This window comes from Alexandromys fortis, unplaced genomic scaffold (assembly GCF_014885135.2).
Source record: "Alexandromys fortis isolate MF-2015 unplaced genomic scaffold, M_Fortis_MF-2015_v1.1 scaffold_181, whole genome shotgun sequence".
Classification (NCBI taxonomy): domain Eukaryota; kingdom Metazoa; phylum Chordata; class Mammalia; order Rodentia; family Cricetidae; genus Alexandromys; species Alexandromys fortis.
The window spans coordinates 3,324,155-3,338,464 of record NW_026068069.1 but is presented as its reverse complement, the minus strand read 5'-3'; the positions used below and the strand labels follow the sequence as shown (position 1 = coordinate 3,338,464).

General features: G+C 44.6%; 1 protein-coding gene across 3 annotated transcripts in view; it reads left to right on the top strand.

Annotated features, from left to right (window-relative positions):
* Gramd2b (GRAM domain containing 2B) overlaps window positions 1–14,310 on the top strand; it is a 97,905-nt gene that overhangs the window by 33,264 nt on the left and 50,331 nt on the right. Inside the window, exon 1 of one of the 3 annotated variants that reach the window (XM_050120887.1) lies at window positions 3,377–3,610. The exons of the other annotated variants lie outside the window; for them this stretch is intronic. Within the exon in view, the coding sequence (XP_049976844.1) occupies window positions 3,528–3,610 (83 nt within the window). The 5' untranslated portion in view covers window positions 3,377–3,527. Of the gene's footprint in view, window positions 1–3,376; window positions 3,611–14,310 lie in introns of those variants that run through there. 3 annotated transcript variants of the gene reach the window in all.

Genomic DNA, 14,310 nt, shown 5'->3' with positions numbered 1-14,310 from the left:
TTGCGCAGTATTGAAATGAGGGCTGAGATGCACTTCAGTGGGTACAGTGCTTGCCTGGCAGGCACAGCCTCTGGAGTTCAGTCCTCAGCACCTCATACAAGCCAAATGCGGTGAGAGCTCAAGACGAGCAGGGCTCTAGACCCTGCCTTAAAAACAATAAATAAGCAATCAATAGAAATTTTTAAAACTCTAAAGAGCTCTGAAATGAGGACGGTTTTGTGTCACCTTTATGTGCTTGGGAACCTAGATACATGCCAGTGGTTTTGAGCTACCCTCTGGCCCTAGGACCCTTTGCCACGCTGCCCTTTTTTTTCTCAACACAGACAGGAAACATGGGTTTTGTTTGGCAGAAATCTCAAGTGATTAAATGTCGCAGTATATACTATTACCTGGGTTGGGAAATAGTGGTTCAAAACCATCCTGTTGATTTGAAATGTTTTGCTATTTTAAAGGCTCTAGAGCAGGTGTCCCTCGGCCTATGATTCGCTCTTCCACTGTAAGGGCCGTGTTCACCAGACTTTCTTATTTAATACGACAAAGCATCCAAAAGTGATTAGCCTCCAATAGTAGTTCTCAACTTTGACTCTGACAACTCGCAAGTCTTAGAAGGAAGCTCTCCAGTGTCCCTGCGTGCTTTCTTCTTAATCCCTCCAAGTCTTCCCACCGTCCCCTTCAGATAACTGACGGTCACTGAAAGCAGGGATGAACTGATCAGTGCTTCTGGGATACTTTGACCATGAACACTGGGCATGGCGATAGAGTCTCCAGTTTTTAATCTCAGAAACTATAGGCACCTTCCAAAATGTATCATCAGACTGTGAGTAACCTTCCTGGCCTGCGAAGCCAGGTAATGCACAGTCATGTTGACTAACAAACATGCACCCTGCCATGTTCTGTGACTTCGGTAGCCATCTGGTCACACACCACGACCACACCTCCACTCAAATTTCCAAACCCATTCTTTGAACTCTGCCCTTGAACTGGGAGAGACGTGCGTGCATGAGTGCGGCGTTTTCTGACCAATGCTAAGTAAAGGTCAACATTTGACCAATATTCTAACCTGTTGGAAGCTTCTACCTCCAAAGACAGGGGTTCAGAGTTTTCTACCAAAGTTATTTCAATAACTGGAAGATCTATGAGCTGGAGCTTTGCTTGGATATTAGATAAGAATTTCCAGAGGACCGAAGGAAGAAAAGTAATGAGTTTCATAGAGGCACAAGGTCAAAGCACTTTCAAAATCACATCTTAAGCAACATCGTCTGCATCTGTCCTACACATGAGACTTCCTTATTGATTGTCGTCACATTGTACACACTGTGGGCTTGATTTGGTTGTATGGTAATTGGAAGAGAACTTTTATCACTGTTGGTGGGGGTGCAAATTATTACAGCCATTGTGGAAATCAGTTTGGATATTTCTCCAAAAAAAATTAGAAATAAAATTACCACAGAACCCAGTTATTTCACTCTGGCACATGTCCAGACAACTCCATACCCTACCACAGAAACATTTGCACTCCCAGGTTTATTGCTGCTTTATTTACTATAGCAAAGAATTGGACTCAACCTCATTAGCTATTATTAATGGACAAATGGATCATGAAAAATGTGACTGTGTGTGTGTGTGTGTTGAAATACTACTCAGTTGTAAAGGAGAATGGAGTTTAACAAACTGTAGGATAGGAAAATGGATGGATTATATTAAGCAAGGTCACATAATCTCAGAAAGAAAGAAAAACACATGTTCTCTCTCATCTGTGGGATTCAGTCAATAATATATGGGAATAAGTAAATAAACGTACATGCAGATACCATACAACATGAAAAGGGAACATGAAAATCTAAATATTAGGAGATGAAAAAGACTGCATGCAGGTGATGACCTGAGTTATAAAAGAAGGTATAAAGCTGAGTGTTTTCCTAGTTCTGATTCTGTCATGAATCTTTGGGATTTTGGTGGTGGATAAGTGCATGAATCTTTGTGATTTTGGTGGTGGATAAGTGCATAAAATATATTGAATACTGAAAGTGTAAATTGAACGTGAGGCACCAAAGCTTCTGTCCTGAATGTCAATTTGGTTTTTGTGAGGCAAGGTTTCTGTGTACCCCTGGCTGTCCCGGAACTCTCTCTGTAGACCAGGTTGGCCTCAAACTCAGATCTACCTGCCTCTGCCCTTGGTGTGCTGGGAAGTGCGCCACCACTGCCCAGCCTGTAGAGAAGTTCACTGACTTGTATAGACTTTGTTTCTGGGGTGTGTGGGTGTGTGTGTGTGTGCACGAGCGCACGCAACGTTTTTATCTATTTGCCATTTTTTATAGTGAAGTTTATAAAATAAAAAATATCTGGAAGAATAAACAATTAGCTGTTTGGTGATGTAATGAAAACTTCACAGGTAAAACAAAGCAGGCTACTTCTGAAACTTTACCCACAAGCTCCATCTCTATGACCTCCCCTAGCTCTGCCTCAGTTACAGCCACACCACTGAAGTCCTAATAAGAGACGCAATAAGTCTTTGAGAGCTCTTTAACTCAGCTGTAAGGGTACGCCTGAACACTTAGCCTATTCATGCATCTAAAGGGCCTGACCATGGCTTTGCAAAAGATTAAGCACCCAGCACCATGTGACTCAGCGTGTCTACTTTTAGATAAGCATCCGAAGGAATGGAAGCACGGACTTGAACAGGCAGGCAGTCACGGGGTTCATAGCAGCATCATTCAGAACCGCGGAAGGTGGGGCGCCCCCAAATCTCCATGCGTTATATGCATAAAGACACATCTGCTATGGAAGATGCATGCTTGATAATGCAATATTATTCAGCCAAACCACACCCGCCAAGATTGCTAAGGAGGTTTCGATGATTGTTTCACTGCCTCTCCCATGTCTTACCCACCGAAGAACTAGCTGGGGTTAAGAAGGTGACAACTTATTATTTTTGTCCCCACCTGACAAACCGAGGGTCTCTATTGTTAGCACGGAGAGGGTGTCCCCAGTGAGGCAACACTATACGTGGATAATTTCGGCGAGGCAAGAGGGCCGGCTCGCAGGTCACTGGTGTGAGCTCGCACCACTCAGTGCGGTCCACTTCCTGTCTAGTCTACCCCCACCCCCACGCCTGCCCTACCACCCCATCCCTCTCCACCCCCACCCCAGATTACCCGCAAGGGGGGGGGGGAGAAGACCCAAAGCAGCCGACGGCTTCTGCGTTGTCTTGTTAGGCAAATGTTTCACCTGCTTAGCCAATTAGCGTCCTCTCCCAGAAAGACGAGTTCAACAGGTTTCCATTTGCTCTCCCTCTGCTTCGTGGGTTGGGGAAAAGGGCTGTCACTTTGCTTCGACCCTCCCCTTCCCTCCCTCCCTCTGGGCTCTCCCAGCCTGGCTCGGACCAATCGCACCCGCTCCAACGTGTCCAGGTTGGCGGCTCCGGAGCTCGGCCCCCTGGATGCGCAGGGTTAAGGCTCCAGAGGGCCGGGAGCGGGGAGCCCCGAGTTGGGAGCCGAGTCCTGGGGTGCGCCCGGGACGCGATCCCGATGACTGAGCTCCAGCAAGAGGTGGAGGACGCCAAGCCCGCCAAAGTGCTCGGCAAGAGAGAAGGCAAAGTTGGCCCGGCCCAGTAAGTGACCTCTGGGGAGGACGCGCCCAGACCGAATTGCTAGCCGGCGTTCCGATGGGAAAGGCTTTCTAAACTTGTGGAGACACGGCCTCTCTCTCTCTCTCTCTCTCTCTCTCTCTCTCTCTCTCTCTCTCTCTCTCTCTCTCTCTCTCTCTCTCTCTCTCTTCTCTCTCTCCTGTCTTCTTTCTCTCTGTGTGTCTCTCCCCCTTCCCCTCCATCCCTTCCTCCTCGTCTCCTTCCTTCTCAAGCCCTTTCTCTTCCTTTCTCCCTTCCTACCCTCATTAAAGAACGCATTGTCCATCTTGCAGTCCGGTGGTGATGAGAATGCATGCGAAAGTATAATCGATGCTTCCCAATTCCCCAAAGAGTTCTCGGGGAAACTTCTCCAATCTTGGCGCCGTGTCCAAGAGAGCACGCTAAAATTCGCTTCAATTCTTGTATTTCTGAATGATGTCCAGGGAGATCCAGGTGTCTCTGGTTGTGGCATGTCATTGTATTGATCGCTTTCACAATAACGTGCAGTTTATTTGATTTACAGCTCGTAGCTGTCTCTTGGAACTCCTCTTCGCTGTTTCCACACAAGAGAGTTGGAAACAAGTATACTTTAGCTCCCGCCAACCCCAGTCTGTGCAAACACACACACACACACACACACACACACACACACACACACACGCCTTTTATAATGTTGTGAAGGAACACCGAAGTCTGTAGCAAGACAAAAACACTTCAGATACTGCTGCGCCTGTGCCCTTGAAGCACTGACGTGCATATGAGGTTTGCACATTAGATCTGACCTGTAAATTCTTCACGCTGAGAACAAATATTTCCATCACAAGGGTTTACGTCCCGTAAGGAAACTCTTTTTCCTTTCTTGTGCTACTTTAAATGCTTTGGTTTTCACCCAAATAATAATCCAGACGAGTGGTTTTTAAATGATTGGTATTCTTGTTCCTCTTTTTAAAAGAAAAAAAGGAGTTATTATTTGTTGATTTGCTCTGTCGCCGTAGTGTGTCAGAAGGTAGCACCGCAACTAACTAGTGGCGCAACCAATATCTGAACTAGCCCATTTTTTCATGTTATTAAGTTGTGGGTGAGCCTAGAATGTTTTATTGATACTGCTATCGATGATCATTTTTAATAGTGAAGACTCAATCTCTATGACCATCATGTAGGTGTTTTGTTGTTGCTATTGTTTTTCTTTTCTTTTTGTGAATCACCACCTTGTTCCACATGTACGAGAGTCCTCAACTCTCATATATGACTGCAGACTCTAGGTCAGCGTTTCTCAACCTCTGGGTCATGACCCCTTTGGCGGTCAAATGACTCTTTCACAGGGGCCGCCTAAAACCAGTGGGAACCACTGATATTTATTAACATTACGATTCGTAACAGTAGCAAAACTGTAGTTATGGAGTAGCGATGAAGATAATTTTCTGGTTGGGGGTCACCACAACGTGAGGAACTGTATTAAAGGGTCGTAACATTAGGAAGGTCGGGGACCATGGCTCTAGACTCCTTCAGTTGTGTTTACATGGAAATTTGGTAGGAAGAGCTATTAGCCACTGTGGTCTGTAGTTTCAAGGCCATGGCCATACACTCTCCTAGGTCTCTCTGTTCCCCTGACCTCTCTTTTCTTTGCTGTCCAGTGTCCAGCAGCTTAAGTTAATGTTCCTCATCCTTCACTTGGTCTTACCAAAAAGGTCGAGAAGTGTATTACCCATTCATGTTGGTGAAGGGACAAGGTCGCCAGAAGTAAAACTCCCGTAAAATGTGGGGGGTTTTCTCACCCTAAAATAAAACCCTAACTGTATAATAATAATTCAGATCTATGACCAGGTATGAAGGTCCATGCCTTCAAGCTTAGCATTCTGGAGGCAGAGGCAGGAGACTCTCCATGAGTTCGAGGGCAGCCTGATCTACATAGCAAGTTCCAGGACAGCCAGGGCTACAGAGAAAGTCCCTGTCTTAAAACACCAAAAATGAACTGATTAAATAAATAACTCAGCTCTAAGAAAGAGATGAACTCTTAAATACCACCTGTTTCCTTTGCTCCTTATCATGTTTGCATATACTTTATTTCTCTAGAGAAAGCTCAGTGTGGACAGTCCTTTCTCTGTGTTACAGGCATGGCGACTGGAACATTGCGTGGCAGAAGCAGGGCCTCGAGAAGCTAGGTCTTAAAACCCTTAGTCCAAGATGCGCCCAAGGCAGTCTACTTCCAGTTACCCAAGGAACAGTGGCTCAGATCCACCAAACGGCTGCCAGGCTTTGAAATCTCTGCGTCCCAGCTGTCTAGATCCTCAGATAAGGCTACGCTTCTGATTGATAGGAAACTCTGCTCTAGCATCCGTACGAGTTTTGTTCATTCAAGGCTTAGAATATTTGGGAAATACTTTCATAGAAGATAATCAGCCAGACCACACTGAAGCTCATAGCTCCGGGACAGCCTTCCTTTCATTTGGAAGAGCCCGTTTCACAAATTCATTTCAGTTAACAAGCGCCGCAGTACCCACTTGTACAATCATGTGGTCAGTTCAAAGGTAAATGTGGTTTTGCATCTATCCTTCTGGAACTCAAAAGAGCGGTAGGACAGTCAAGGCTCAAATGCGGCCATTGCCTCATGAAGTGGACAAGGTACCATAGAAAGTTTGACCGCTAACTGAATCTTGCCTGCAGTTGAGATGTTTGTCTATTGCCGTCTTTGGTAAAATGTGGCAAAATTTCCTAACTTATTTGTCTCCACAAGGTAGCATTTTCTAAGCCAGCCGGAGTCATTTTTGCTTCCGTCTAGATTTTAGACATTTCCTTTTTGAGCTCTTCAACTGTTTCTCTAGTATCAGGCAGGATAAGAGTTAAAGAGGGAACGTCCTTGTGGGTATCCTACTGTGATGATGTCACTTGGGATCATTTTAGCTCACCAGACGTCTGTGTTTACTCCTGTGGGCTGCCAGGTGTCTCAGTAAACATTTGTGGGAAACTATGAGACCCGGCACCCTAACCGCTCCGCCTCGTGACGCAGAACCTAGCCTCCTAGGTATTAACAGTGGGCATCATTGAGAAGAACCTAGCCTCCTAGGTATTAACAACAGTGGGCATCATTGAGAAGAACCTAGCCTCCTAGGTATTAACAACAGTGGGCATCATTGAGAAGAACCTAGCCTCCTAGGTATTAACAACAGTGGGCATCATTGAGAAGAACCTAGCCTCCTAGGTATTAACAACAGTGGGCATCATTGAGAAGAACCTAGCCTCCTAGGTATTAACAGTGGGCATCATTGAGAAGAACCTAGCCTCCTAGGTATTAACAACAGTGGGCATCATTGAGAAGAACCTAGCCTCCTAGGTATTAACAGTGGGCATCTTTGAGAACGCTGGCTATGTGAGAGGGAATATGCTGGACGCGTCACACTCACAGAATGAGACAGGGATCGTTATAGCTCCGTTTCACGAATAAGAGAGAGCATTGACGCTCTGAGGAGCTGAGCAGGATGAATGCAACAGCAGCTCCGATTCCAGCCCACATCCTCTCTCTCCAGATATAAACACTGAATGGTAATTTATCCCTAGTCCTTACTTCAGAGTCTGTACGCCAGAATGGCTCTCCGTAGCCTGCTCTAAAACACAGAGTTCTCTGCCCAAATTTAATCCTTCTCATTCTGGACATGCATAGACCATCTCAACCTCCTTTCCACCCGTACATCACTTATAGTGAGGCCGTCATGCTTGCAGGCCTGTATTAAAGAGGTAACACATAGCACTACCATGTTCATCCCAGAATTATTCACAACGGTTAAGCTACAGAGTCAGCCTTTGCCTATTAATAAACAAAGGGATCAATAAAATGTATCCATTTGCCCAATGGGAAATATGGTATAGGGATGCTATTTGGCTTCGAAAAGGCAGAAAATCCTGTCATTTGGGACATGATTTAACCAAGAAGACATTAGGCTAAGGGAAACAAGCCAAGCTCAGAATAACAAGTACTGCCTGATGTCATAGAAGCAGAATGATAGTTCGCCAGAGTGTGGAGTGGGAGGAAATGGGGAGCTGTTGTTCAGACCACAGCATATCAGGGCTGACAAGCTAGCTCAGCGTGTAGAGTCAGCTGAGGATCGGGATCCAGTCCCTGGGCCCCACAGAGTAGAAAGAGATGACGGGCCCCCAAGATTGCCCTCTGACTGCCACATGTGCCGTGGTGCGCACACACACACACACACACAAACAGAATGCATGTAATTGGTAATGAAGAGGACAGAATTTCAGATAGAAGGCAAGAATTAATGTGAGATAGGTTGGGTAGTAGTGTAACTACAGTGACATAAAAATGTATATTTCCCTGGGCGGTGGTGGCGCACGCCTTTAATCCCAGCACTCGGGAGGCAGAGGCAGGCGGATCTCTGTGAGTTCGAGGCCAGCCTGGTCTACAAGAGCTAGTTCCGGGACAGGCACCAAAGCTACAGAGAAACCTTGTGTCAAAAAACAAACAAACAAAGTGTATATTTCAAAGTGGAAAAATACCAAATGCCTCATCCTAAAAATGTGATAGGTAAGTGAGGTGTGGGATATGTTGATTAGATTTCCATGTTGGGTGTGCGTGTGCCCCGTAAATAGATGTAGTCGTGATTAGTCAGTCATTTTAAAGTATCGATTAAGGGGGCTGGAGAGATGGTTAAGAGTACTGACCGTGCAGAGAACCCAGGCTTGGTTCCCAGAACCTGCATGGTAGCTTGCGGCAGTCCCCGACTCCAGTCCCAGAGGGTCCAGAAGGTCTGATGCCCTCTTCTGGTCTCCATGGATACCAGACACATGCCCAGTACAGTTACATACATGCAGGCAAAACACTCATGCACCATCCATATAAAACAAAAGTAAGTGCATTTAAACTACTCACTAGCAACAAGGGACAGTGTTAGCTCAGCAGTAGACTGCTTGAATAGCCTATGTGAGGCCCAGCACCAGAAACAATCAATAATAGGCAAATTAAAGTCTGAAAGTATTCTTAGAAAACTAACAGACAGAGGAGACAGTGTACAGAAGGAATAAAGAGCTGTCCCCATCCCGTCCTCTCCTCACCTCTGCTCCTTTGCAGAGGTTTTTCTCTCCTCTCTCTTCTATATCTAGAAATCAACTCAAATTTTCCTCCAATCACAGCCTTCCACCTACCGCTAAGCCACAAACAGCCCCTCCTTACCCGTGCTCACCTTGTGTGCAAGCCGACCGTGGATGGACTTTAGCTGTTGCTGTCATAATAATTATTTGTTGTTTATGGAGGGTTTAATTTGTACCAAGTGCTGCTGGAAATTGTTGGCACATATCAACCCGCATGCTGCCCACTAGACCCTCTTGGGTGTCTTTACCCTAAGCGGGTAAGGGTTATAATAAACTGACTACATTTTTCTCTCGTTAAATTTCTCAGGGAGTTGATTAAAAGTGACCTGCAAATGGTTGCTTTTAATATGGCTTGCTGGTGAGCTAGGGAGGTGGAGACCCATGGCTCCCTAATGAAGAAATCTGGCAGGCTTAGACCTGACATTCAGCTTGACTGTGCCGGGGGACGGCCACATTTTCCTTGTCTGAATCAGACTTTCTGTGAGCTATTTTTAGGTGCGTTTGCTTGCCCAATCGCTACAACGTATGCAGTCATTGTGCTGGTATTGGGGCAGTTGACTCTCTTGTCACCAAACTGCATATGTGACGTTAGTATGCAGTGTACCTGGGGCTGGAGAGATGCCTCAGTAGTTAAGAGCACATACTGCTCTTCCAGGGGACCCCAGATTTGATCTCTAGCACCCTACTTCAGGCAGCTCACAAGTGCCTGTAACTCCAGCCCCAGGGGGATCTGATACTTGAGGCCTCTGCAGTTACCCTCACACGTGTGAGCATACCCCCACACGGATACACACACACACAATTAAAAATAACACAAAAAAATTTTTTAGAGTGCAGTGTGCCCTTTTTTCTCATCAAAAAAGGATAATTTAACTGTATATTTCATTATCTTGGTTTTTGCTATTTTTACTACATTTTTTCATTCTGAGTTTGCTGCACCATTACATGAACAGTTCACATATAACTCATTATTTTTTTTTTTTTGACAAATTAATCAAATGGCACACTCCTTAAAATTATAGAACTGATTTGGCAGTAGTCAAGTTACGGTCACTGAGCTTCAACAAATGGCTAAAACCAAAGATGTATTTCTCAGCAAATGTTATTTTGGATCATATCCTAAACAATGAATTACATTTGCGATATATATTTTAATGCAATTCGGCTTTTTAAATCTGAAGTTTAGTAATTTGAGACGTATGAATTCTAATTTAAGCTCAGTGATAAGAGGGCTTGCCTCACACGTGTAAGGTCCTGGATTTGACACCCCTAACCAGTAAACAAACATACAAACAAGACAGCCTGTTTTTGTAAGCAGAACAGAGAACGGAGGCGCATGACATAAACATTGCCTTCAAAGGAAGCGCTCTGCTATTGTCGGTAATTATTTGGGGGATACAATTTTTTTTCACTTTAAATTCAAATTCAAGGGGCTGGAGAGATGGCTCAAAAGTTGAATATTTGCTGCTCATCCAAAGGACCTGGGTTTAATTCCTAGCCCCCCTGTGGTAGCTCACGACCATCTGTAACTCCAGTTCCAGGGAGTCTCATGTCTTCTTTTGGCCTCTGAAGGCACCAGGCATGTACATGGTGCACACACACACACACACACACACACACATACGAGAGAGAGAGAGAGAGAGAGAGAGAGAGAGAGAGAGAGAGAGAGAGAGAGAGAAATGTAATAAAAGAAAAAGTTTAAACCCATGGAAATCTTAATTAAGGCCTGGTGAGATGGTTCCACATGTTGGGAGAGAACCAGTTCCTCTGAGAATCTTCACACCTACACACACATTAGATTTTAAATGTAATAAAGATTTAAAGCTCAGCAAAGCTTTATAGGCAACTTTCACTGCAGGTTACTCATTTTCACTTAAATTTGAAATTTTTTTAAAGATTTAATTTTATGTATGCATGTTTGTCTGCATCTATCTGTGTGTGTATGTGTGTGTGTGTCTGTGTGTGTGTGTGTCTGTGTGTGTGTGTGTGTGTTCAGTTCTAAATCATCAAATTCAACAGCCCCAGTTCAGTTGCTAATATAAACTTTAGGGTAGAAATTAAACACCATAGTATATTAAAAAGAGCAAAAAGCCTGGAAGAGAGACAAAGGATCCCAGGGCCGTGTTCCCCCTGGCCCCTCTCCCTGAGTCCACCTGTGGGTCCTGGCCTGAGGCTGAGGCCTAAGGTTCAGAGTTCTGCATAGTTTAGCTACGGTCCTACTCATCACTCACCCCCTCACTACGCTCTATTTTCTCCTGCGTGGTGATCTGAAAACTGCACCTCTTTCTGGTAGATAGGATTCTGTGGCTGGCCCAGGAATTCAGGAACCTTCCTCCTGCCCGAGATTCCAGGGAAATCCATCTTTTGCAGTCCATGGTTTCAGTAGTCTGCCAGCCAAAGAGATGGCAGACGAGCATGTCTTTTTCACACCTTGTCGGTGTCAGGACTATTTGGGGTCCTAAATCAAAACAGTTGAGAAGCCCAATTCCACCAGAAAGGGCCTGGCAGAGTACTGAACCTCTGAGTCTCAATCTCATCACCTGTGTTCTGTCCGCTCTCTTTGACGTTTAAACGGGGACCATAAGAGGTGCCCTTGGCCCAGGTCTGTATTTCCCAGTACTTTATAAACTGTAGCTGTGTTAGTACATGCTAAGGGCCTAGGACATACTCTGTGGTAGGAGTGGGGAGAAAGATATAAATAATACAAGTAAATGGTCAAAATTCAAAAGTTTTAAATTCTTCCAGTAGCTTACAACCATGTTATGTGACCCTGCAGGGTCTTTGGTGGCTTTCGGCTTTGTGTTTTCTTTCTTTTCTTTTTTGCTTGTTTGTTTTTGTTTTGTTTTTCGAGACAGGGTTTCTCTGTGTGACAGCCTTAGCTGTCCTGGAACTAGCTCTGTAACCAGGCTGGCCTCGAACTCACAGAGATCCGCCTGCCTCTGCCGCCCGAGTGCAGGATTAAAGGCAGTTTTGCAGGGTCTATGCAGAAATGCGCATGCACTGCGTTTCTGTGGCACCCAGCTTCTTTCAGTATTAGTGATTGGTTTTCATCAATATCCATTACTCTTGCTCTTACCTGGAACACCCAACCCTCACACCCTGATTCCTGGCATCGAGATTTCCTCTTGTCAATCTTTAGCCTCAACCTGCTGAGTTTTCTGCTTGCATTAAATCCAATAAAAGGCCCTCCAATGTCTTGCTGATCTTTTGCATAACTTCAGGTATATTACACTTCGTGTAATAGAATAAAGCGAATGTTTATATTCTATTGCCAGTTAAGGCCATAATCAGGTGTTTTGTTTTGTTTTCCTACAATGTCGAGTTTCAAATGGACATAGAGTCTTGTGTTGTGCATTGAGGGGAACACATTTGGAGAAATGGCACCGTTGGGTGATTCCACCTTGGTGTGAACATCAGAGAGTGTACTTACACCAGACTGCTGCACACCCGGGCCTTTTGCTTGTTCTTGTAATGGGCTAATCTGTTGCCCCCCTGGGCCTTAGTGAAGGAGATAGTAAAAGATTAAATTCAGCCTGAGAATGTGATGCAATCAAGGACTTATTAGCAGAGGGTGTAACCTGCCTGACTGACAGTAATCTTTTTTTTTTTTATAAGAGAGTAAATTTGGAAAGAATAAAAAGCATAGCAGGAAATATTGTTTAAAGTTCATTCTCATTATCAAACACTATGTACCTTATAATAATATTGCTGTGTTTTTATACAGTTGGTCCTACAGTTAGTTCCTTTGCCCCAACATCACCATCAACACATAGCACATTACAATACTGTTATAATGTTGTGATGTCAAAGGAATTATTTTAATTATTCAGTAGGAATTATTATAATTCATTATTGCATGTTTTTCTTTGTTCCATTCTCAGGTGTATGTGGTGTGTGTGTGTGTGTGTGTGTGTGTGTGTGTGTGTGAACACACGTGTGTATGCACGTTTGGGGTGTGTAGATGTCGGGGTGCATATTTGCAGGTGTGTGAACACATGTGTGGGGGTGCACGTTTGAGGGGGTGCATATTTGCAGGTGTGTGAACACACATGTGTGGGTGCACATTCGCATGGGTACCCATGCATGTAGAGGCCCAAGGCTGATGTCTGGAATTGTTCTCAGTCACCCTTCCATCTCAATTAGTAGGAGGTCTCCATCAAACCCATAGCTTGCTACTACTGCTAGTCTCTCTGGCCAACTTGCTCTAAGGATCCTGTCTCTGCCCTCCCAGGCTGGATTCACAGACCACCCATCGTCCTTTCTTGGGGTTTTTATGGGTTCTGAGGATCTGAACTCCAGTCCTTGTACTTGAATGCAAGTGCTTTACCCACTGGGACGTCTCCCAAGCCCTCTAGATCCTTTATGGTCTTATAGGCCACTGTCTTATATGTAGTATTTCATTGGCCAAAACATCGTTGTGTGACGCATGATCAGATAAAAGTTCTGCACTTGTATTGGGGGTTGCATGAGGCTGAAGGGTGATGGCACATCTGGACAGCTGAGCTTAGTAAGTGGCAGGCATTGCTGTTACCCCCCACTCTTCCCAAGTGCCTTTGCAGCACAGTTAGTATCTATACGGTGACTGCACTGATCCAACACTAACAAAACCATCAGAACATGACCATCTCATGACCCTAGCTAGTGGACTTCTGAGCTCGGTGGAAGTGAAGGTTCCTAACTGAGCAGTCCCAGTTTTCAGTTCACTTTCTTTTGTTTATTTTTTTGCTTTTGAGCCAGAGTCTCTTTACATAGCCTTGGCTGTCCTGGAACTCGCTCTGTTGACCTGACTGGCCAAGAACTCAGAGATCCGCCTGCCTTCTGTTCTGACAGAAGAGAAGTGATTTTTTTTTCTGTTGCTGCTTTGCTTTAATGGTGGGGGCTGTAGTTATTCATAAATCCCCTATTTTAAAGCCTATAGTTGAAGTCTGGTGTAGTGGCACATGCCTTTAATCCCAGCACCCTAGTGGCCTGGTCTATGTAGCAAGTTCCAGGACAGCCAGGGCTGACCAGAGAGACCCTATCTCCTTAAAATAAAGTAAATCCCATCGTTTGGTTCTTCTCTGCACAAATCTAGAATGTTTCTGTGCAGGGCTATGAGCGACGTTTGAAGAGCTTGTGAATATCGTCTGTTTTAAAGTAGTCGCCAGCGGAACCCAAGAACTTGACCAAGAATGCTGAAGTTTCACAAAATCTTTTGAAAATCCGTCTTGCAGAGTTACTTTCCAAGCCTGATAGAATAGCCACCAGGTTGGCAAGGACTCCCTCTTCTGAAAGAGAATTCAAGTTCTGGAAACAGCCGCAAGTTTTTTTGAAGCCAATTTTGGTGAATAAAGACGACAAGAACTGTTTTAATACCTTTAAACCTCTCTGTAAATAAGATTTTTTTTTTTAAAAAATCAAAACCAAGCTGTGACAATAAAATACCATGACAGTTTCTGGCAATATCCACAGTAGTTTTAGCACATCCAGATCTAGAATTACTGCTCAATGCCCCTGTGGAAACAGTACGTTTTTATGATTGCTATTCTGTTCTACAATGGTTTTTATTTCCTTTGATAGACTCAGATCAATGCTGATATGACATTAGT